Consider the following 25,553-nt stretch of genomic DNA (forward strand, 5'->3'; position numbering starts at 1 on the left):
AAGTGAAAACTAACAATGTAATGCAATGCTTGCTGTAACAGCTGATGGCAGAAAGCTTCCACCTTACGTTGTTCTAAAATGAAAAACAATGCCTAGAGTAAGATTTCCGCGTTCATATCCGAGAAAAAGGGTGGATAAACATGCCATTCATACAAGACTGGATACAAACGGTTTGGGAAAATCTAACAGGGTCCTTCAATACCTGGTCCTTCTCGTGTTGGACAGTTTTTTTTTTTTGCTGGTATATCATTATTATGTACTTGCATGAATTGCTTCAGGTAGTACTGTCTGCTCATAACAGGAGGAATATTTTCCAGTGTCTGTACTTCAAACCCACGTGTCCAACTTACCTGATGTACCTTATTTGACTTTTCAGAAAAAATCTCACGCTGGAATTTTACACCAAATGATTATAACCACAAATGATTTGAACCAACTGTTCTTTTAAATGTAAATGAATTTCAAACAATTTTTAAATATCTGAATTCCTTGAATAATTTACGCATCTGACGTTTTAGCGTGTATTTTCATAAAAAGTGTGTTAATTATGCGAGAAAATACTGTACCATTACGTTACATTCGAGTCGCTTATACAAAAGGAAAAGGGGCAGACAAAATGGCGCCCAGCAACTTCAGGCAGTACAAATACATAAAAATTGTCACAAACTCACGTCAATCTAAGTCAAAAAGGCGCAGAATTATAAAGGCCATGCAAAGGAACTTTAAGATGGAACAGATATTGTTTTAAAAAATAAAAAATAACTGAAACTAATTCATTCATTACTTGAAGAAAGAAAGATTGCACTGGATAAGTCATCGTAGAAGAAGGAAGACTGAATCTGTCAGTCATCGTGGAACAAAATAATAATTTAAATAAGAAGATTCAAGCAAAATTTGCGAGCTACGTAGCAGAACAGCAATCAAGATACAAAAAAAGATTGAGATCTTTAACACGTTGAGTGCCGAGCCGATTGTAGCACACTATTCCACTGGTGCCAGGCATGTTTTTGAATTGCATTCCGCTGGTGCCAAAGCAATTGTACGCGTTGTAGACTGTTTATATAATCTTGGGATGTATATATATGATGTACTAAGTAAATTTTATCTCACCATACCATGGTCATGCGTGACGCCATATGGTGTCACATCAATTTTTAGGAAAGATAAAATATAGCGTGACGCCATATGGTGTCACAGAATTTTTTGACATGGAATGTTCAATACGAATTTCCAATACGGGATATTTATTTCCTAATTCAAATTAACGCAATATTTATGAAAACCTAGTAAAATGCAAAACAAGTACTTATATTGCATTACATATTGTTGTGAACAGTTTTCTGATAACTCTAAACAATGAAAGTATGCGTCTCAGCATGCCCGAGTTCTTGTTACTCGTTGTAATTTTTCAAACCTTATTGGCATCGTTGTTCAAACATCGTCCTTTGTACACTTGTTTCATGTGCTGTTTTCATATTTACGTTTTGCACATCTGATCGGGAAGTTAAGGGAAACGCGCTAACTGTACGCTACCTGGCTGCTCGACGCAGCCCGGTTGGTTCACGTCCGATGCTTCGCTCTTCCCTACCTCTCCGCCACACCCCGATACTCCCGTGGTACTTCTAATTTTATGACTATTTTTTTGCTCAATTTTGGCGTTTAAACTTGCGCTGGGTACATGCAGTTTTCACCTTGGCATTCTACTGCCTCCCACGAATATTCCTACCAAATTTCAACCGAATCCGAGTGTAACACATGTATGTGTTCCCTCGTAAGATTATTACCAATATCTTCCATTTTTTTATATTTTTGCACAACTATATAAACTGAGTGATAATACGTACGTAAACGAGGAATAAACAAAGCCTGGCGCGCTTTCACCTGTGACAAAGACCACCGGCCAGTCAGTGGCTTCGGAAGAATACTGTGGCGCCACATGGTGGCATACAGTAAAAATACATAGCTGGAATAGACCCTGAAGTTCGCCCTTCACGTAGTACCAATTTTACGCGCATAGATGTCACAGCTGATTATCTACGGCGCATCGCCTGAAACTAAACTGTGCCGCCATATGGCGTCACGCCAACTCTGATTTCAAGAACGGTGCGCCGCCGTATGGCGTCACGCCATCTCAAATTTGTAGACCACCGTGACGCCATATGGCGGCACGTGGCACCCAACGTGTTAAATTTAAATACTGATGAAAGGTGATATTGAGACCGCTGAAAAGAAGAGGCGAGAAGGCAAAATTTCGTACTACAGCCAATATAGTACACTGAAGAGTGATTAAATTAGCAAATTCTACATAGAAACAATTATAGATATATTAAGTGGCTAAATTAATATTTCAATTATGTATTCTGCCAATACAATGTTAATTTCTACTTTCATGAGCGACTGTGACATCATGAAATCCGCCTTAGCTGAGGGAGAAGATTACCTAGGATGCCATAACGAGGATGAGCTGCAGCATGCATTGCAACCAGAGATGACGTCTGGAGAGGTGGAAATCAGCCGAATGGAGCACGCATAACATCGGAGGAGAAGGCAGCAGTCTCAGAGGAGAGACGAGATATAAGATAAGTTTCCTGTGAAAAGGTATTTATGACATTTGCTAGAAATAATTTTATTCAGAGAAATATTTGGTTCAGATGTATTCTATGTGCCAAATTCTAACCGTTAGCAGCCAGTATTGGTCATAATAACCGCGGATAATAATAATTTTATGTAACATGTATACTCCGATGTGAAGTGACATGGTTATGTTGATGTTTGTAGTGAATGTATATCGATTTATCATACCAATCTACTCGGAAAGGCTATTCAGTTATGAATCTGGAGACATTGGGAAGAATGCATGTTTTATAAAACATAGATGAGCTTTAGGAGGAAATCAGATTGACAAACATGACTGCACCTACTTGAAATAAAGGAAGAGATGGATCCTATTTGTAATATAAGAATATTGCAGAAGTAATATCGTCGAGGGAGATTATTATCATAACAAATGTGATGTTATAAGGAGGAACAATGAGATGTTATATGAGAAGAATTATGAGTAAGAAGAGATGGATTTGAATTGTGTGTCAACACAGATGTTGAGATTTAATGTTTACTTTTCGAGAGGTTATATGCAAGAAGATGTTACGAAGTTGTATGGATACATGTTGATAGTAGGGTTGGGCACTATGTCCCTGTTTCGGCACACTGTGCCGGTGCACAGTTATGTTCCGCTGTTCCAGAACACCGAGTGTCACTTGTTCCGAAACATTCTCAAGCAAGCCGGAGACACTGACTTGCTGTCCCATCAGAAGCGACACTATGCACTGCCCTTCGCTTACTGGCTGAACTGTGCAGCGGGCGCATGGGACGCGGGACTAACTGTGCAATGTAGAGATAACTTCGAGAGGCATCATTACATGCTCCGCGCCAGTGGGAATGTGCCTGTATGGAACGTGCTGTGTGATGTGTGCCTGTGTGTAGTTATGGCCATGGTCCAGCAAAAAGGTGCAGGGAACGTGAACGAACAGCCGGCACACTGAAATTAGCGCCCAATAATCATGTTTAAAGGCTGCTTTTAGGTTAATATTTTTCCGGTCAATATAAAATACCCATAACACGGTTACAATGGCAGTGCAGGTGTTTAAAAGTAACCAATTCAAGAATATTTTCAACAGTTGAATGTATTGGCCTGTATTGTAATTAGCGAGTAATTAATATCTCAAAAATTTCCCTCAACACTTTCTCGGGGATTGGCGTTAAAAATTAATTTGGACTTTAAGGAAACTTTTAAGCCCAAGAAAAATATAGGTCATCGCTTTGGAATTAAAAATATAACTGGATGAAAAAATGTTGACACTGCAGCACAGGGCGGCACACAGCCGGTATCAACAGGCAGACACAGCCAAGGCCAACTAATCTATCTAGTGCGGCCTTGACACAGCACGTTCGGTTCAGGCACATTCCAGCTGAAGCGGAGCAGGTCCTGTTGCCTCTCGAAGTTCTCTCTAGGACGCAGTTACAGTCCTGTGTCGCGTGTCCCGGCACTCTGTACCGAAACACTCCGCCTCAAGCTCCTAATGTTGTGGAACAAGTGAATGTTGCGGTCTGCCCAACCTAGTTGATAGAGGATCGTATTTTAAATGGCTATTACAGGGTTAGGGTCATGTTGAGAGGAATGTATTAGCAAGAGACCAGCTTATTCTATGTCAATTTGAGACACATTATGACAGAATATGAGTAGTAGTTAGCCTCTGTATGCTTAATGGTGAAGATATAAGGATTTATGTCAAGAATAATCATCATATTTAGGATCATTCTTTCCCAAGCAAACAGTAGATTGAGATATTGAGCTAATTCGAATTAATGGCACAGCAGAATATGAAATAAGGTTAAACTATGACTGATGGTAGAATAATATGTGAATATTTTGGCACATCCTTTCGTTTACTATACTAGTAGATGGTTAATGAAAGCTATAGTTAGCTTGTTTAAAAGTGCTAGTATTGCAAATGAATTAATATATGAGAAATAGATAAAAATTTCATTTCTAACAACATTCTTGAGGGTATAGCAACAATCTTTAGCCATATTAAGGAAACTTATCGAATATCTCGGCTCTCACAAATAAAAATAAGTCATAAGAAACCAAGTATGAAAATTTTTCCCACAATAAAAGAAAAAAAGATGAAGACCTCGTATAGGGACAACAGGAATACCACGTATGAATGAATTTACGTGGAAACTAATTAATTTGCGAGAATTATATTTTCAGTAGGGCATCCTATTCACATAGACTTAAATTTTTCGACAGAGAAATAGAACTGTGAATTGGATGTCGCAAGATGATGTTAAATAAACAAAACGAAGTTCAGTATTGAATAAATGAGTTAATATAAAAGAGGAGACCCCATTTCAATTATGTCGTTGCCAGACAGAAATGAAAAATATGTTTGATTCTATATGAAGCATCTTGTTCTTTCCTCAATTTATAACAATTTATTTTATTTTTCAGATTAGCATGCTAAGAAACTAGTATTATGATAAGTTGGAATTATTATTTTTGAAAATAGGATAAGGTATGTAGCGATAAGGTGATAGTCATTTGTGGTAATGATTATTCACATTGAATGTTGTATGGAAACGTCCACTGGCAGAAATGGTTTAGTGAGCGATTAGAGGACTTGCAAGCGATCTTTCTCGGAACCTATGGTGAATGAGTAGAATATTGATAAAATAAATTTCTTCCCTGAGTTGCTACCGGGATTATCTACACTCCAACCTGGACGCAGGTGGGGTAGAATACGGTAATAAGAGATGAGAGTAATGAGCAAGCAAAGTATGAGCTCTAATCCCTCAAAGTGTGCGTATTTATTCTTTATACATAAGCAGAAAAATTTACTTACAGATCTACACTTTAATAGATTTTAAATGCACTCTTCCAAATTCTGTACTCAATGTGTAAAAGAAGGCAATTGTATTCAAGAAATGATCACATAAGGGAGGTTAACATATTTAACGATTCTGATGGATAACTAATTTGACAATTTCTATTCAGTAAGCCATATAATTGGGTAGTATGTAATGGAAATAATACATACATGTAACAGACTTCGAGACTGAGGTAACAGGACAATCTTGTTGCTTTAGATACTTTATACATTCGTGAAGCTTCTTGCGGCAGTCAACTGCTACTTCTGTATCACAATCGTAACACCTGAAAAAATAACTAGCCTTAGAAAAGGTTTTCCTGTGAAAATTAATACAGAAAAATCGGAAATGAGAAAATTAAAATATGGTATCTTTTAAAATAATGAAATCAGACAGTCATGCCAGCAGAAATCTACAACTTGAGAACAAATCAAACCTTACCCGAAAGGCTTCTTATCTAAGGTTAACATAAACAGCATGCCCTGTACTCTTCTCATAATCTGACCAAACAGGTCATCAGCATCATCATCATCATCAACATCAATTCTCTGCTCCAGCACAAGCTGGGCACAGGTTTGTCCAAGCCAATTCCAGTTCGCCCTATCCATCACAGATGATTTACTTTTTGTTGCCAATTTACCTAATGTTCTGCAAGGTCTTTGAAAATGCCCTTTTTTGAACTAAGAGGTCTCCCTCTGGGGCTTTTACCAACACCACTCCTTTCATAGTACAGTAAATTACATTCCCGTATTCAACGTTTTCCTGTAATTTTTTGTTGGTCCCCTCAAATTTCCTATGTTCGCAATACATTTAAAATACTCAAATTTACGTTTGCAAAATTTCATGCTTCCTTTGGCTAATTGGTATTCATAGGTGCCAACTTTTGGAAATCAAAAATAGGAAGATATTTAATTCTTGGATTTCATCACATATATTGCGCCACGGTCTAAGAGAAAAACAGGACAGTATAAAAGGCATATATATCTACAGTTACAATGTGAATTGACCATTAAATTTAAAATCATAAAATAATAAAATAAAAATGGTTACAAGAAAATGTACCTAATCACTCTCATTTATGACACACATGAACAATAATACAGTCAAACCTCGAAATCTCGAACCGCCCTTACTCGAATTTTCACTATCTCAAAGTAACTTAAATTTTCCAGCTGTTTGTCCTATTCTTCACGTGTATTTATTTCTCTATTACTCAAAATTAGGTTACACAAATTTCTTGATTTCTCGAAGCAAACATTTCCTTCCTTGAAGTAAAAAAATACTCTAACTCCAATGTTGTGCAACATAACTTTGCAATACGGCATTTGTGGTTTGTGAGGAACAGTTAACAAGTAAAGAAAGGGTTACAGTGAAGCTGGGAACAAATATGAGGGGAACCGAAAAACTCGAATTTCTAGTGATCGTAAAATCGGCAAAGCCTTGCTGTTTCTCAGGTGTCAGTTAATTACTGGTCATGTACGAAAGCAAGCCCACAAGTCGTGGGAATCCAAAGGTGTTAACGGAGCTATGTTTCTTGTTTCACTACTGTATCCTGTCTTCTAGAAAGTTACTATAATAAGTGCTATAATTAAAATGATGCCGTAAAATAGAGTTTCTTTGTATATTTTTAAGTACTGTTAAAAATAATGTATTCAGTAAAAGCCCATAGATACACATGAATCAATTATGTGCTATACATGCTCAAAAGTGGTATTCTCTATATCTTGAAATTTCGATAACTCAAAATATAATTGATCCAAGAGGTGATTCGAAATATCGAGGTTCCACTGTATTTATATCACACAGACACACGCAAAAAAAAACGCATACATGTTTCCTCTATTAGACTGTAAAATGAACAGAAATTTAATTTTATAGGTATCTCTGAACATTTGGAGATAATATTTGTTACGTTTTTTGGCCATACCCTGAAGAGAAAATACCAGAAACTGTCACGACACAACTTCCTGAAATACATTCAACTCATTAAAATTATGAAGTAAGAATGAACAAAAATGTACTGAAACACGCAAAACTACCATATACAAAACAGATAGGTATGTCTCATACATTATTAACATACGACTTTGACACGGGGAAAAGCACAGAACCGCTAGAAAAAACAAGTGGACTCCAACTCCAACGAAATTACGCACAGAAACAATGTTAATAGTGCACGAATCACACAATAATAAACTCATTTTTCGTCCCAATTAACTGAGTTGCTAGCGCGCACTAGCCTCTCTTGCTCATAAGACGATTGCCGTCCCTTATCCCCAGCCGTAAAGCCACTGCCTTCATGAACTACAGGCCGTACTGTAGCAAGCGCGGGAAAGCAATCAGCTGATCGTTAGGGGGGAAATTTAGCACATGTGATAGTTGAGTAATATATAAGTAATAATAATAACAACGTAAACGTTTCCACCTTTTCAATACTAAAATATATTCACAAAATTATAAATTACACGGTACTAGTTTCGACCCATCTAGGGGTCATCATCAGCCGTATTGGAGCAAAGATCACTTTTGGCGAAATCCTAAGAAAATGTTATTTTAAAGAATAACAAGTGAAATGAGATGTTATTATGGTAATAGTTAATAATACAAGGAATATACATACTAAGAGGTTTTTATTCTTTTTTATTCTTTGTTAAAAACCTCTTAGTATGTATATTCCTTGTATTATTAACTATTACCATAATAACATCTCATTTCACTTGTTATTCTTTAAAATAACATTTTCTTAGGATTTCGCCAAAAATGATCTGTGCTCCAATACGGCTGATGATGACCCCTAGATGGGTCGAAACTGTTGTGATTATTGGGATTTGATTATTTGGACTCGGAAGACGGCGATGAATTGTGTATGTAAAGTATTTATTCAATTGTTTGATTTGTTTGAAGTTGATATGATTTTAAAATTATTTGATTGTCATGGTAATTCTGGTGCATCCTGTACCACACGCGCCACATTGGCATGGGAGATTTCCGGTTTCGTAAAGTTGCATCAATTTTGTAATTTCTAGAGGATTCCCAAATGTTCTTTGTAAGCACTATTTTTTCTGCGCTCCTATTGGAGAAAATAAAAGGAAATGTGATTGGTAGGTGAAGGAAAACATCGTACGCTCATTGGCCGTGGTAAGATTTCATAATTTCCGGAGAGAAGCGTTGTCGCTGGAGCCTTGCTTTGCGAGGGCGTCTTTTCTGTTTGACCACTGAAGGGAACGGTCACCTTCCAAGGTACGGGACTTCTTGGCCCCGCCATCCGGTAAGCACTGATTATTTTTTTTTAACTTTTCAGGTATTCAGTTTCAGATGTAGTGTTTCATTTAATTTATCTTGCCGGAGCGTACCCGTGTTTCCTTCTGCTTCCAGATGTTATCATTATGACTTAGCCGTTTCGGTAAGTCACCTCACTTTGTTAAGAGATAGTTCCCCTTGTTGTTTTGTAAATTAAATGTTATACGCCTTTTGAAGTAATCTTATAAGTAATTTTTTTTCTCGGGACTGTCTCATTCATTCCGCTTCATCGTGGAATATTCATCTTTAGGTCGGGTGCCATTCCTCAGAAGTGTTTTTGAGGGGGCTACCCACTGAAGATGCTCTGCTCCATGATTATACGAAAATATTTTTCTCCTTAGATGTATCTCTTTACTTTAGTATAACGTTACCTTCCTTTTATTTATTTCAAACTGTTTTGGGTTTTTAAAGGTAACGCCACGACAGTGGAACGTCATGTGTGATGTTCCGGTATAAAAGAAATTTAATAACTAAATGCTACCCTCATGTAAACTGTAAATTGTAATGGTTGTGAAATAATGCCGTCAAAATTTTAATGGTATATTGGCTATTGCTTTATATATGAAATTGAATCCAAATTGTTAAGTAAAGTTTAGGATTACATTGACTTCGCTTCTTCAGTAATACCAATACCTTCCACCACCTGGATATGGTTCCCAGCCGCTTCCCGGTTATCCTTTCTTAACAGTCATATTGGTTAAACTGTTTGTTTATTTTCTGTGATTAATGTGCTTGCAAATTTAGTTTCGTACATGTTGACATGCCTAGTGTAGAGTACTTTTGGTGAATGCATTACGGCAGCAAACATTTTCTCTTCATTAAACCTATTAATTGTAACCTTACCCTTTGGAGAGGTTGCAGTATGGTAGCAGAGCGTGGCGCGTGTGGTACAGGATGCACCAGAATTACCATGACAATCAAATAATGTTAAAATCATATCAACTTCAAACAAATCAAACAATTCCAAAATTCACATACTGAGGAGAAACCAAAACAAACAATTGAATAAATACTTTACATACACAATTCATCGCCGTCTTCCGAGTCCAAATAATCAAATCCCAATAATCACAACAGAAACTAGTACCGTGTAATTTATAATTTTGTGAATATATTTTAGTATTGAAAAGGTGGAAACGTTGTTATTATTATTACTTATATATTATTCTCAGTTCAATACGGACCAAAAACATGAAATTCATAACCATTAATGATAGTTGAGTTACATGTGAATTCTTCGCTGTTTAATTGAAATTTTTAATTTTGGCCACACGTTTACTCAGATATATACAAAGGATGCTAGGAAAGTTTTGCTATGTGAGTGAATGCTTTAGACTTTTTCAAAATCACTTCCACCACACTCAATACACTTCTCCGTACATCGAAACCAGTCACTGAACCAACTCTGCTACTTTTCTTTGGTTACATTTTCACACTCTTGATCCCATGGTGCCAGAAGCTCTCGTCGGATGCAAAACGCCGCCCTTTCAGCTTCATCTTCACTTCTGGGAAGAGTGCGAAGTCACATGGGGCAAGATCAGGACTGTATAGAGGGTGATCCAGCAGTCAAACCTGATCTGGCAAGAAAACCCATTGTCACATTAGCACGATGTGCTGGAGCACTGTCGTGATGGAAGAGCCAAGTGTTGAGCCGTGACCTTGGACAGAGCTGCTCGAGAGCCTGGATGACCAGAGGCAGACAAGTCTCACTGTACCGCTTCGTAGTAACTGTCCTTTGTGTTTCTAGCACAACCCGAGTCAGGATGCCCCGTTTAGTGAAAAATATTGCAATCATCCTTTTCTTCACTGACCTTGACTTTCGCACAGTCACAGGAGAACCCTCATCTTCAAACAGCCACACCTTGTTCTGGGATTTTGTTGGGACATCGTAATAATAAGACCAAGTTTCGTCACCTGTAATGATGGTATTGACGTTACGCGACGTCCCATTTTCAAAACTGTTTTAGCATTTTTTGGCATCATTTCACTCGATGTGCTCTTTGTTCCTCTGAAAGTGAATGGGGCACCCACAGGGAACATATCTTTCTAACATGGAGATGGTCGTGTAGAATTGAAGGAATAGCTGGTGCAGGGATGTGGAAGGTCTCTTCTACCTGCCGATATGTCCACAGCCTTTCTTGCTGCAACATTTTTCTCACAGCTTCAATGTTTTCCTCAGTCACTGATTCAGACGGTCGCCCAGAACGAGGATCATCTTCAACCCCAAAATTTCCCCTCTGGAACTCTTTGTAACAGCGGAAAATTGTTGTCCGATGTGGACAGTCTTTCCCCAGCACAGGAGTCATTTCTTCCAGGCACTGGTCAACAGCTAATCCCGAACAAAATTGTAGCAGATAATTGCGCGATATTCACCTTTAGACCACAATAACATCTTAACTTGCTTTCAATCCCACGGCTTGGTAACAACTGGTGTGAAGGTTGTGCCTTGCTGTCTTCTAGACCAGGTTTCACCCCTCTTTTCATCCCTCACCATAACAGGGGTGTCCAGCCAACCGTTTATGCGTATTGCATAACTTTCCTAGTGCCCTTTGTATCAGACTGAGTCATTATTGACTGCATTATTAGTGAAAAACCTTCAATTAGTGAAGAAAATTTAGTGTAAAATGAATTGAGTTATTGCACTCAGCGTTTTATTATCAACCACACAATGAATTGTATTCAGGTTATCAGTGCGAAATCACCATGCTAAGAGTTACTGCGTGCCTGGCTGCAAAGCCAATTATAAATGAGCAGAGTGCACTCCAGTATTTGTGTTTCTTTCTGATGAAGAAAGAGTTAGGTTATGGAAGAAGGCTATTCCTAGGGAGAAATTAATAGTTAATCACCACAGAGTTGTGTGTATCAACCAATTTCCTGAAGACTAAGTCCTGAGAGAAATAAGAGTGTCTCATCCAGATGGTGAGTTAAAATTTCTTATTATGTCAAAAACATGGGAAACATTAGATATATTTTTATGTAATCAGACTTGCGGCTTATCTGAATTTAAATGTAACAAAGGCTTTTCAGTCTGTCAAACACACAGCAAATACAATGTAAATTATAACACTATAAACATACCTGTAAAATACACACTAACATACAAAGAATGACATGTTTCGTTCTACAAGAACATCCTCAGATTCTATCAAATCACTTAAAAACAAGCTTATATATGTACAGTATTGTTTACATAGCGTAAACTTGTCAATGATAGGAAAGTTTTTGGTGAAGCACGCTGCACGTGGAGAGGGGAGGGAAAGAATGGGAGGGGCCTTGTAGAGCGATGTGGATCTCTCCTATTGGATGATTAAATCGAGTATACTGTACAGTGGAGAGGGGAGGGAGAAGTAGGGTGGAGCGGCTGGAGCGCTGTGGAACCTTCTCTCAACATTGGAGAGGGGAGAGGGGTTATTGACCTACTTCATGTTAACTGTATTTTTATGTAATATGAATGAATGCAAATTAATAATTTAGGTGAATAAAGTAAGGAATGGTATTATTATTATTATTATTATTATTATTATTATTATTATTATGATAAAAGCAATTTAATGAGTAGGTGTTGTCAGATATTATGTGAGTAGAGCGAATAGGGGGAATTATTTAAATGTGTATGCTCATTCAGGTTATTTGCATTAGCATTTTTTGCGACTTAAATTTCTATTGCTTCTTTTATATTCAAAGATTTACTTTTATTTGTGAAGTGACAGATTGAAAAGCCTTTGTTACATTTAAATAAGTCAACACTGGAAAACATGGCTTCATTTTTAACAAATTATCTGAATTTGGTGTACCTAAAAATCCAAGTCCAACTTATGCATTTTACCCTTTTAGGTAGAAATGTATTGTTAAATAACACTACTGAGAATTTTCCTATCAAATCTCATAACATAGGCAATGGAACAAGGTTATTCCATGAAAATTGAATATGAAAATAATTGTATAGGCATTATTTGCTAAACAATAACTGAATTTCATGACTGTGACAGTAAATGTTTTGTTACTGTTGGAGGTTAGCTTACTAATTACCTTTATGTAGGTACTGAATAGTACAGAAATAATTTACATTTGTAGTATATTGTACTGGTAATTGGTTGCTTGTTTTCTATCAGTGTGTATGAAGTGAATGTTCCAGTTGACTAGAAAATTGATAGAAATCGCAAGAATATGCCTCAAAGTATTAGCCTGCACTCACGGAAACGAATGGATATATGCGAGAAATAGAACGTTATGGGGAAGGATATGCATTGTATGTCAGAACTAACAAATATTTATGAATAGTTTATGGTTTTATAAGGTGTTAACAGTTTCTTAAGTAATTTAAACAAGTGCATTATTCAAGCGGAGCGGATGCGTATCACATCCAAGTCCTACACAAAGTGACGTCATCAGAGCTACAGTATGGCCTGTACATCAAGAAGGCAGTGGTAAAGCACACATGCTGCTTTAGTGAGCAGGAAACACAATACACGAAGGCGACGGACGATACACTCGCGAAATAAAGCATCAAATAAATACGCTTGAAAATTAGGTTGAGTAAATTACACAAGCATATAAGAATTTATCCTTTATCCGAGGGGAAAATATTGACCGTACTGGAGATTATATTGGTCAAAAATAGGAAGAATTAAAAATAAATCAGAAAATCGGAAGACAAGTTAAAAAACAAAGTTTATGGGTAAATCGGAAGGGTTGGCAGGTATGGGTATTACAGTAGGTTACAGCATACTAGGGAGTATTTCAGTCCGTCATCTTAACGTAAATCTTTCTACATTAGGTAATTTTGTGCTGTAGACTAAGAGTTTTTTTAATATTCTCAAATAAATAAATCATCATGTTTCCAGCTGCTAGCCGGGTATAAATAAATAAATAAATAAATAAATAAATAAATAAATAAATAAATAAATAAATAAATAAATAAATAAATAAATAAATAAATAATTTTCCATACTTCAGATCTCCCTTTTAACTCCTCCCTTTAGTTTCAAACGGCTTGAAAACTGTTCCTCATCCACCTTAGGTATTGTACACAAATACGTTTAGTCAGAAGTTCAAATCTTCGCACTGTTGTGTGTGATGCCCAGTGCTGTACATTCGGACACAAGACATTTGACAGGCTGGGGAGTGATACTACACACTCAGCAAATCACAATTCATTCTTTGGCGAAGGCGTACAGATGTCATCAGGATTTCCAGTTCCATGGCTAAATGGTTAGCGTGCAGGCCTTTCGACAAAGGGGTCCTAGTCGATACAATGATTGCTTAAGGCAATTTTTAATGGTCAAAAGTGGTACATGTTTCGTATAAATTAAATACTTAATTGCGAATCTATTGAAGTGCGATACGGACCATGAAGCTGATTTTATGTAAAAGGGGTCCTGTGTTCGATTCCCGGCAGGGTCGGGAATTTTAACCATAATTGGTTAATTTCTTTAGCACGGGGACTGGTGTATGTGTTGTCTTAATTATCATTTCAGCCTCATCATGGTGCGCAGGTCGCCAACGAGCGTCAAAACGAAAGACCTGCACCTGGCGAGCTGGACATGTCCTCGGACACTCCCGGCACTAAAAGCCATACACCATTTCATTTTTTTTTTTACATCTGGATTAAACTCTTGTGAAAAACAGTGGAACTTCCGCTTAATCTGCGGACGTGCATTCTTGAGAAGCGACACTGGTGTAAAGTTGTGAAGTTATCAAATGATTCAGTGTTCGTCTTACCACAGTTTCTTATTTAATGCCAATTGTTTTACGTTTGCTTTTGTTGTTAAAGTTAATTTGCCACAATCTTCTTGTCACATCATTTGTTTACGTACATACATATTTGTACTCTTCTTTGTTATTGCTTTATTGTTGGTGTTTCGCTTCCTGGCTAATAATGGAAAAATAAAAGGAAAGGAAAACATTCACTATGGATGAAAAGGTTCAAATCTTGGAAAAAGTTGAATAGTTCCGCAGAACACGTTGCCCTGGCATGCGAGTTGCAGCTTTCGGTATCCACACTGAACACAGTAGTGCAAAATGGAGGAAGCATAACATCAAGTGCCTCAAAATGCAGAACAAACTGAAATATGCCTTACATTCCAAATAGGGGAGATCCTCCGTGGCTCAGACGGTAGCACGCCGGCCTTTCACCGCTGGATACCGTGGTTCAAATCCCGGTCACTCCATGTGAGATATGTGCTGGACAAGGTGGATGCGGGACAGGTTTTTCTCGGGTACTCCGGCTTTCCCTGTCATCTTTCATCCCAGCAACACTCTCCATTATCATTTCATAGCATCTATCAGTCATCAACACTGATCTTTATACATGGATGGCTGGTAGCTTGGGTAGCAGTAAGCCGAACAGAAGATGAATGGCGTAGTAAGATGGCAGCGAGCACACGTGCAGTAGACCACGAGGAGCGCGCTTGCTTTGTTTATGTTTAGTTCCTTCGAGCATACAAACAGATAGAGAGGTCGCTCCCTATGTTTCTACCGGCCAAGCGTGGCACCAACATCAAGCTCTGAGCAATCAGGTGATGTAGGGCAAAACAAGGCTGTCTTCCATAAGAAGAGCATTACGGAGTGTTTTAAAATTCCTAATGCTCCTAATGATTAATTGATTTAAACTATTCAAGATGGTGACAAATGGTATTCCCTTGGAATATTTCCTTTCCTTTTTGAATAAAAAGTGTTAAGTGTCACTATATATGTGTAATATTTGGATTTGTTTACATATCACTTAAGAGATACGGTGGCGTGATTAGGCCTTACGTGGTTAACACTATAACTACCACTTTTCTACACACTAAAACGACGCACTATGACCTCTGCGCTATAAATCGCACATTTACAAAGGAATTAAGATGAAACACATCCATGAATAATCACTAGTTTAGATAATTCACTCGCTGAATTGTAACCACATGTTTACTTCTGCATGTTAGTAAAATATAAACAAACAAGGGAGGCATGCTTGTACTACTACGATTAACACAAATATGAATTCCTAAATGTAAATAATACAGATACGCTATATAATATATTTAAACTATCAAAGTATACATGTGTGGCAGATATAAATTGAGTACAACGTTCTCTCCGTCAATTCAAATTAAAATATTTCCTGACATAACGTAATTGTATTGGTTATGAAGTAAAAAAGCGACTGTCAGCATGCCCAGGTGTACTGCTACGGCAAATACGCCGCGAAATACTTAAATATCCAGCGAAAAACACACAGTAAACTATCATTATGCCATTACAGGAGAAGTGGGTGTGGTTCTGAACTTTTAAATGTCCCACGGGCTCATATTAAATAGCTTCTACAAGCTTTATACAAGCCGGAATGGAGAAAATAAAAAGATTTTCTGAAAGAGGAAGAATTGGGCTATCTTTGTATGAATAAAAGAAAAACTTGAGTTTTTGGCTCAAAATACGAAAAATTCAGTCATACCAACCCTTAAGAATGCATAATTTTGTGGCATACATGTATACAATTTGCAGCAATGTTTCCAGAAACAGTTTTTAACTCTTATTGTGTTACCGATTGCTAATTGCATGTATTCAGCACCTAAGTTAATATTTGTCAGCCATTATTATACAGTCATTTTTATTGCTATCCCGAAGATTTACTGACCTTGGAATGATGTTTCAGTATTCCCAATGTCCTTATGCTTTGAGTGAACATGTCCCTATATTTTTAATTGTTCCAATGCGCCATTAATAGAGATTTAAAATTGATTATATTATCATTGCTTCCCCATAAGGAGAGTTCTAGGATGGGTACACCAACATGGTGGACCGCGCGCTCAACTTGGCGTACTTTCTCTTGCAGTGGAGAGCTGCCATCAGCGATCCATGTATAGAGATCAGTGGTCATTAATAATTCACTTTGGGAGTGGCGACCCCATCGTACTAATAGCCTATATATCTGATTCATTCATTACATCCCTGACCCGGTTACAGACTGGAAAACAGGTTGTAGGTTTTCATTTTCAGTCTAAATGGGAAGAACTGGAAAATACAATACGAAGTTGATTTGAAATCTCAAGAGCTGCAGAAATTCCAACTGACGGTGTGTTCTAAAGGGAAGAGATGTAAAGTGATGAATATTCTTGGCATTGACTTGTAACTGTACCAGCTTCAAGGGTATCTTTCACCAATGGCGGAGTGTGCCACACTGATTGCTAAGTCGAAGCAGAGGCTAGCAGTAGGAGTTCAGGTTGCAAGAGGGATGGAGGAAGGGAAGTGGTTAAGGGATGCAGAGGTGGTGAAAGGCTGGTAGGAATAATGGAACTTCTGTTAGTACTAATTTTATGTTTTTTATAAATAGGAATGACTACATCAAACAAAATATTAAGCCTTTCAGATATTTCATTTAGGTTGTACTTAGGACTGAAATACCGGTGTAGTTTCAAGTGGATAAAGCAATTTTCGAGAATAATGAGCAGAGTGCCTTTGTCTGCAACCTTCATAATGTCCATGTAAACTGAGGAGTGGAATGAAACATATGTTGGCTCATGGCAAAATAAAGATTGCATTTTGTAGCGTTAACATGTTCTAAATAACGCATAGTGAAGTTTTTGCCTGTCTGACCCACATACGTTGCATCAAATTCATTACACTTAAGTTTAAAAAACTTCAGAACTGAGGGATCTATTATGTGGGTTGATTAAATATGTTACAAAACATGGAAGAATTATTGTTATTAGTTTTACAGGCAATATTCAAATTATGTTTGCTTTCAAGCTCTCAGCTGATGAATGTGTGAAAAATTGTCAGTTATATTTACCCCACTATGCACACACTTCTTTTAATAATTACGGGAAGGCATACTAATAAAGATATCAACATGAAAGTTTGTAAATTTATAGAGTAAATATCACTTATTATCAGTGCAAGTAAGTCATGTCTCTAAATCAAATAACTCAAATTCATAACTTTGTCATGTGTTCACTGCATAAAATTTGAGGTTATTGCATATTGGCCCCTTCTTTACTTTTTTTGGCTGCAAAAGTGGGGAAAAAAAGGGGGGGGGGGGGGATCTGACACATCCCACTCTGATGAGTCTAGTGTCGGACCTAAGACGAAACGATGGTTAATAGAGCAAACGCCTGAAAAGCCTCACATCTGATCTGTTTTTGATGCCAGGAAGGGCTTGTGGTCGTAAAACCTCGTTATCAAGAAGTAAGTATAAATAACCACCTAATCGATACTTTATTAATGCCTCAGGCAAAATTGAATAAAATTAAAACTTACAGGACATGTTTCGACCACTTAGTGGTCCTCTTCAGCTGTATAAATAAAGAACTGAAAAGAAAAACATTGACAATAAGCACAAATAAAAGTTCTTTGGAGACTCCTTTGATAAAAATGGAGGTCGTCAGAATAGGTCATTTTGCCTTTCGTTCTTGTTTGGAAAAGATGTTTATTCTGCGCTGTCTAGAGGGTCTGTCTTTGAGCGCGACCTGGTGAAGTAACGATGTGATACAGTTTGACAGTTCATGGAAAGCTCTGGAAAGTATCGATTAGGTGGTTATTTATACTTACTTCTTGATTAAACATCGATACGGTCATGAAATGGACAACTTGTAAAACCTCGTTATAACGATTCGTCTCGCTTCATACTCGATCCCGTAGAGAAAAGGGATAAGGGTATCATATCATATTATGCAATATTGATACAAAATAACTTAATAGCCAGTCATTTGTCTCTGAGCTGAGCAATAGGCCTACAACACAGTAAACCTGATCGCTGCTTTCATTTGAATTATTGTCTTGCGCAGCCAACTTTCCTGCTACCGGCATGTTGTCATTACAAGTGACGTTATCTTCACTGCCATCGGAGTGGCCCATCTCGTCAGCTATGCACTGCAATCGAGACCAAGAGGATTCGAAATGCCGTCTTTTTAAACCTTTTAAAAATAGTTTTGTTCACGACTTAGAGTACAAACAGTGTGAATATATTCCCAAATGGTTTCTGGCGATGGTTTCATATTCCCAGTTGGTGTATGTGTAGCAGAAGCCACTCCTTTAGAATAAAGCCGTGTAGAAAGCGTGCCAAACCACCAGCTGATAACTAGTGTATGTTACGAGTTGTTTTTCTGAATGTAGTACATAGTGACGGGTAGCATTCTTTCGATAACTGCGGCTGTTGAAAGCCAGACGCTTATTTTGAAGTAAATTTCAAGCTCGTTTTCTACATTTATCACATTAGGATTTACCTGAACAGCTGTAAATGAGATAAGAGACCGCATTGTTTAGGTTAGGTATGCTATCGCCCGGATAATGCCAAAAGTTCCACCACGGAAAGGATAAAAATAAATAACACAAAAGTTTGCGCATTTATGGATATCTACAGGTGTGGCAGCGATGCATTTTATTACCATGATGTTTAATTTCATACATTTGTTGTCTCAATTTTTTATTAACGCATACCCTAGTATGTTTTGTTTGGCATCTCCGAAAATTGTCAAAAGTAAGCGGAAACATAAAATTATAATTATTATTATTTATTTATTTATTTATTTATTTATTTATTTATTATTTGCTAATTGGCCAACAGGGACCATGATAAGTTTCATTATACATTCTGGTGTTTACTCAGTTTTCGATAGATCTAGTAGGTTTTCATCAGCTCGCTGTGTTGAGCACGGCATTCATCTGACCACTTTGCACCACTTGTCCACTTCTCGTTTGTGCAAGTCATTATTATTATTAATTTTAAGGTATGTTGGCGAGTAAAACGGTTTTTATGACTGGGTAGTTTTTATCCCATTTTAAACCTACTTCTCTCTCAAAAAATTAAACTATATTGGCCCGTGTTACGAGATATTAAACGATCACTTTGTTAATGATCTCGCCTGCTATATTAACAGCAACAACCATGAATATTTCTCTACTAAAGTAAACTCGTTTCCTCATCCCGAGGGGGTGCAGTTCTTTTTAGACATGCCCCCAGTGGAGGCGAGTTACACGTACCATTTTTACTGCATATCAATCTTTCTGCCATACGCAAATCTCTGGCAGTACGGTACCGGTAATCTAACTCAGACTCTTGAGAACAACACCTAATTGTGCTAACCATTATGCTGGCGGACATTCTTAACTACAAAAAACAGACATATAGCATGACTGATGCATGCCTGCAATGCGCGGTACGGACACGAAACTATTCGCCTATTTGTGCGGCGTCATCAGAGCTGCAGTAGGCCTACGCTATGGAGGCAGACATTGTTTAACTACGAAACACAGATGTACCGCGTAACTTCTACGAGTGTTTTCATTGAGTGGGTTGTACGGATGAAACTATTTACAAATTTGTGCAATGTCATCTGAGCTGCAATAAGACTTCTACCCGCATAGAAGCGGAATCTTTGTTCTTCTCTGACGAATTATGTTGGGGGTCTCGTATGCGAGTTTTATTTTCTCATTTTCATCTTGAAAAGTCAGTGGCGGGTCTAATACATGAGCAAATACGGTAACAGTCAAGATATTCTGTGATATCATCGTCAGCTAAATGAACTCTCTTCGCCACGTCACATGCGATAAATAACTAGGCCTAACCTAACTGAACTATATCTGAAATTCCACTAACAATCTTCACTTCATTACCAAAGAAAACTATTTAAATAATGAACTAATAAACTAAATATATTGCCTATGATTTAATTTCACTATACATAAAACAAAGAGAGAGAGAAATGCACGCAAGTTTGCTGCAACCGTGATTTATTTTTTGCTAATGGCTTCACGTCGCACTGACACAGATAGGTCTTGTGGCGACGGTGGGATAGGAAAGGCCTAGGAGTTGGATGGAAGCGGCTGTGGCCTTAAGGTACAGCTCCAGCATTTGCCTGGTGTGAAAATGGGAAACCACGGAAAACCATCTTCAGGGCTGCCGACAGTGGGATTCGAACCCACTATCTCCCGGATGCAAGCTCACAGTCGTGCACCTCTAACCGCACGGTCAACTCGCCCAGTAGCAACCATGATGTAAACAAGACAGAACTCCGGTGAGCACATTTCACACTGTAAAAATATTGATAAATATGGTTCCATGAAAAATGCTGCTATCTGGTGAGTAAATAATGAAATAACAACAACAAAGGCCGGTATGGATGGATCGTTGCCATGAAAGTTTTCGGAGGAACCGTGGGTACAGACAGATTGCGACCTTGGTAACATACAAGTTAAAAATGTTTGTGACCTGATATATATTATTATTAAATCTGAAAGAAGTATATATCTTTTAGGGTGCCATTTCTTTAGTTAAGGTGGATGAAGATTGGTTCATCTTATTATTTTACTAGCTGATGTACCTGTGCTTCGCTATGGGATTATCAGAAAGACTGTCTTTGTGGTTTTCCTAACTGAAATCAACATAGGTCATTACAAAAAAGTCAGTAGGAATGTAGTAATTAAAAGCAATGTTATTATATAAAATGCTCGATCAAATGAAAAACAGCACATTGTCTCACTTTTAACGAACAGTACTACGCTGCCGATCTAACAGCCAAAAGTTCCAGAGCTGGAATGACCAGGCTGCATACAGCCATGAACACTCCTCTGCCATTATTCTGTTCAACATGCACATTGCTCATTCCAATCAGTGCCTCAGAGTAGGGAATGAATAGCTTGAATGCTATGATGAACCAGTGTGTTATGTATCAGTAATATCAGAAAATTTATGAACCAGAGGTATGGCATGCTAAAGAAGAAAGTTATCTAACTCCCTAGCTACTTCCTGCAAATATTCAGGCAGGCTGTTGCAATCAGTATGACCGGGCGAGTTATAGGGGTGTGCAGCTGCAAGCTTGCATCTGGGAGACAGTGGATTTGAACCTCACTGTCGGCAGCCCTGAAGATGGTATTTCGTGGTTTCCCATTTTAGCACAAGGCAAATACTAGGGCTGTACCTTAATTAAAGCCAAGGTCCCTTCCTTCACACTCCTAGCCCTCTCCTATCCAATCGTCGCCATACGACCTACCTGTGTCAATGTGACAAAGCAAATTTTAAAAAAATACTCAGGTACCTAGCAGTAATCCCATCTATCAGAGATGAGTGGCAACAGAAGACACAAAGCATATCACAACAAACAATAGTCAATGTAATGTTATCGTAGCCCTTCACATTTAGTTTTCTTTCGACTCTGTGATATTAGGACGTCTTATAAAATTATTTATAGCGTAGACTGCAGTTCCTTATTTTCCGACTTTAGATACTGATTTTCATTAAATTCTGTTCACCCATGTTCTCGTGACTCAGCGCTGATATGGACTTAGTACAAAAAATCCAAAATCATGAATATCTCTGTGATCATAGCCGGTACGGTAAAAATGTACGACATAAATGATCGGAAATGTAATACTATATAATACTATAGTTATGTAGTATTTATCAGTACAATACATAAATATTTGAGAATTAAATCTTAGACTTTTTCCAAAGCTACCATTTCACTCAGAGTGAATAAAATTATTTATGACTTAGATTGTAGCGACTTATTCCCCGACTTTGCATACTGATTTTCATTATCTTCAGCAATTTTCTCGTGATGCGTGTACATACATATATACATACAGACAGACCTTACGGAAAACTGAAGAGTGCATTTCCTTGTTACTGTGGACATGACAGATACAGAAATACCACCCTTTTTAAATTCTGAGCAATGTACAGACAAAACTCTTATATTATATATATGCATGAATAAACTTTTTGTAGTACCTGTTATTTCTAGCTATCGCATAGAAAGTGTTCAATTCTTTTCTTTAAAGATCTATTTTGGATAAAAGGATGGTGAAAGCTCAATGTGCCATGCTGTAATAAGCAGCTTTTTTTTTGGTGTGAATGGAGTCTTGCTGAACAGTATTTGCAGTTTGTGTGGGTTTTCTCTAGATATTATAGGACAAATGATTAGGATGTCTGGTAATGGTTAAATCAAATTAATTCAAATATTGGTGGGTTTCAGATTCAAGAGTAAACAAGAGTGGCGGTTTGTCTATTATGACAAACAGATCAACATATCTGGCCCAACAGCATATGTTATTGAAGCACAGTAGTAATTAATATTATTATTATCATTATTATTATTATTATTATTATTATTATTAAGAATGTTATCATGTTCACGGTTATCTAATCAGATATCTGCTAAAATCCCCGAAGCTGGAGAAGTCATGGGCAAACCATTTTGCTGATAAATGACATCGACAAACCTAAAATAATTGTTGTGTAGGATCAATCTTAAAATAGTTAAAAATTCTTCAATTTCAGGTTGCTCAATTTACTCAATCTCTTTAAATTGTTGCTAATTATGTTTATTGTGTCATTTATGGGGATGCTAGAGTACATATTAACTATATCAAAAGAGTGGATAAAATGGTATGATTGAATTTTGATCTCTTCCACACTACTGCATAACTCATTTCCTATTTATTTTTTGGCCAGGAAAAAATAATTAAAACATTGGATGAATTGAAAAATTTTGTGAAGTGGACTAGGCCTAAAATTGACGATGTCAAAATATAAATATTATATGCCAGAAAACTGAATCTTAGTGAGGCTCATTATAGTTCAAGTTTAATTATGATACAGGTTCTCCACCAATCAGAGTTAAAATTTTCATTATGATACAACTGTTTGACCAATTAGGTTAGGATAGCAAATCAAACATGTCGGACACGCACATTAACATCAATGCACCTTCTACTTCCAATATTCCACAACCACACGGCACATTCCCGCAAATTCAATTCACCAACTGTACAATAAACAATTTGTATTTGAAATAAAGCTAGGTTATGATGACCTATCAAATCCTTGAAAACATACGACATTGTGAAGGTCTCTGATCCAGTCACAGAAAATCAATAACCCAGCACATAGGCTCTGCACCTGTTCAGGAAACTCAACTGTCAAGCGATTTTTCTACAGACATTTATGAATATTTAAAAAATAAGAGTTATAACTATCGTTTAGCATAAACAGTCGTATGCAACTCGCCTATAACGGTAATTAAGACACTTGTATGAAAATTATAAAACTTGCTTCGCTCGTTTTATAAACATACTCGTCTTAATTATTGCTATTATAGGCTTGTTGCATAATGTACTATTATGCACTATTAACAGTAGTATTACCAGTCAAACAAGACTAAGTCCAGTAAGAGGCCAAAAAGAAATTAAACATTACCAACTTACAAAAAAAGAAAAATTTTGGATAATAATTATATTATTATTTCTTTAAAACAATGTGTCAGGTCAAAATATACTCTGCTACCGTACGCGACAGTAGATGGTACTACCTGTGACTGTCTGGCCGAGGGTCTGGCGGTCGATACCAAAACAGGCAAGCTAAGGGAAAACCAATAGCTGCGAGCAGAGGAGTTTTCCCTTAGAAGGTTGGATAAGACGAGACCTTTGTGTGGGAAATAACACACAAATTCATCAGCTGCTGCCTTGCAGTGAGGCAGGGAACTGTCAAAGGCTAAGAGAGACCACCATGAAGGAAAATCCTCTAGTACGTTAGGCCTAGCAAGTCAGTACAGTTGTACAATGCAGTTGCTAATGAAAATGAGCCCTGGAAAGAAACATATTCTGAATGTCGACAATACTTCAAGTACCCTCGGAACTCATGATGTCATGTCCGATGTTAATTCAAGATACACGAGAAGAACCGATCATAGAAACAAGCTTTGGATTGGAACCTTAAATATTATGACTCTACCAGGAAAATATAACGAAATCATGGATTTAATGAACCGTAGAAGTATTCACATCCTAGGGCTAAGTGAAACCAAATGGAAAGGTTGCAACACGAGACTGTTCGAGGATGGATATAAATTATACTGAAGTGGTAATCCTGCAGTGGCGAGGAATGGAGTTGGTTTTATACTCCATGAAGACATTGAATGTGTAAGACACATCTCATTCATCAATGATAGATTAATCAAAGCTGAAATATGCCTAAATGGAGAAACCCAAACTGTGATGCAAGTTTATGCTCCCCAGCAGGTTTGTAGTGACGACCAAAAAGTAAGCTTCCTAGAAAAACTAGAGGACATCACTGATGAAGAGAACATAATGATAATTGGGGATTTTAATGCCCAGGTAGGAACTCATAGGCCAGGTTATGAAGGAATTATTGGTCTATATGGATTTGGTAACAGAGATGCTGAGGTGAACTACTGCTTGATCTATGTACATGAAATCCACTTCTGGTGAAGAACTCGTGGTTTCAGAAACACGGCAACCACAAGATAACGAGATACAGCTGAGGTGGTCAACATAGATCAGTGATAAACCTTATCGTCATGGATAGGCCAAGTGGAGAAAAGTTACAAGATGTAAAAGTGATACCTAGTGATAGCCTTGATAATGACCATAGACTCCTTACTGCAGACCTAAGAGTAACCAAACCTATTATTAAAGTAAACAAGAAAAAACCATGAATTATAGACTGGAAATTGGAAGATCTGGAAGACAAACAGCAGTCAAGAGGAAATCAGAACTAAAATACCAATGACAGACACAAAGAAAGGTAATGAAGAATGGAATGATTTTATGAAAAGTCTGGTTGGTAGTACAGATAAAATATGTGGAAGAACAAGCAAAAGAGTTAGAGAGAAAAGAGCATCTTTGTGGAATGATAAAGTGAAAGAAGCCATAATGAAAAGGAATAAAGCCAAAAAATGCTCTTGATTTGGGCAAGTCGGACAGAAGAATTAACAGTGACTGAATAGACAACAATAAATTGGAAGAGATGGCGAAAGAATATAGATACAGGAAGTTGGAAGTCAAGAGAATTGTACGGGAAGAAAAAGAGAAAAGTTAGG

General features: G+C 37.3%; 1 protein-coding gene across 2 annotated transcripts in view; it reads right to left on the reverse strand.

Moving 5' to 3' along the window:
• Usp16-45 (ubiquitin specific protease 16/45) overlaps positions 1–25,553 on the reverse strand; it is a 168,392-nt gene that overhangs the window by 103,497 nt on the left and 39,342 nt on the right. For both annotated transcript variants that reach the window (XM_067136327.2, XM_067136326.2), the window contains exon 5: positions 5,601–5,716. In XM_067136327.2, the coding sequence (XP_066992428.2) occupies positions 5,601–5,716 (116 nt within the window). The remainder of the gene's footprint in view (positions 1–5,600; positions 5,717–25,553) is intronic.

The sequence above is a fragment of the Anabrus simplex genome, chromosome 1 (assembly GCF_040414725.1).
Source record: "Anabrus simplex isolate iqAnaSimp1 chromosome 1, ASM4041472v1, whole genome shotgun sequence".
NCBI classification, from domain to species: Eukaryota; Metazoa; Arthropoda; class Insecta; order Orthoptera; family Tettigoniidae; genus Anabrus; species Anabrus simplex.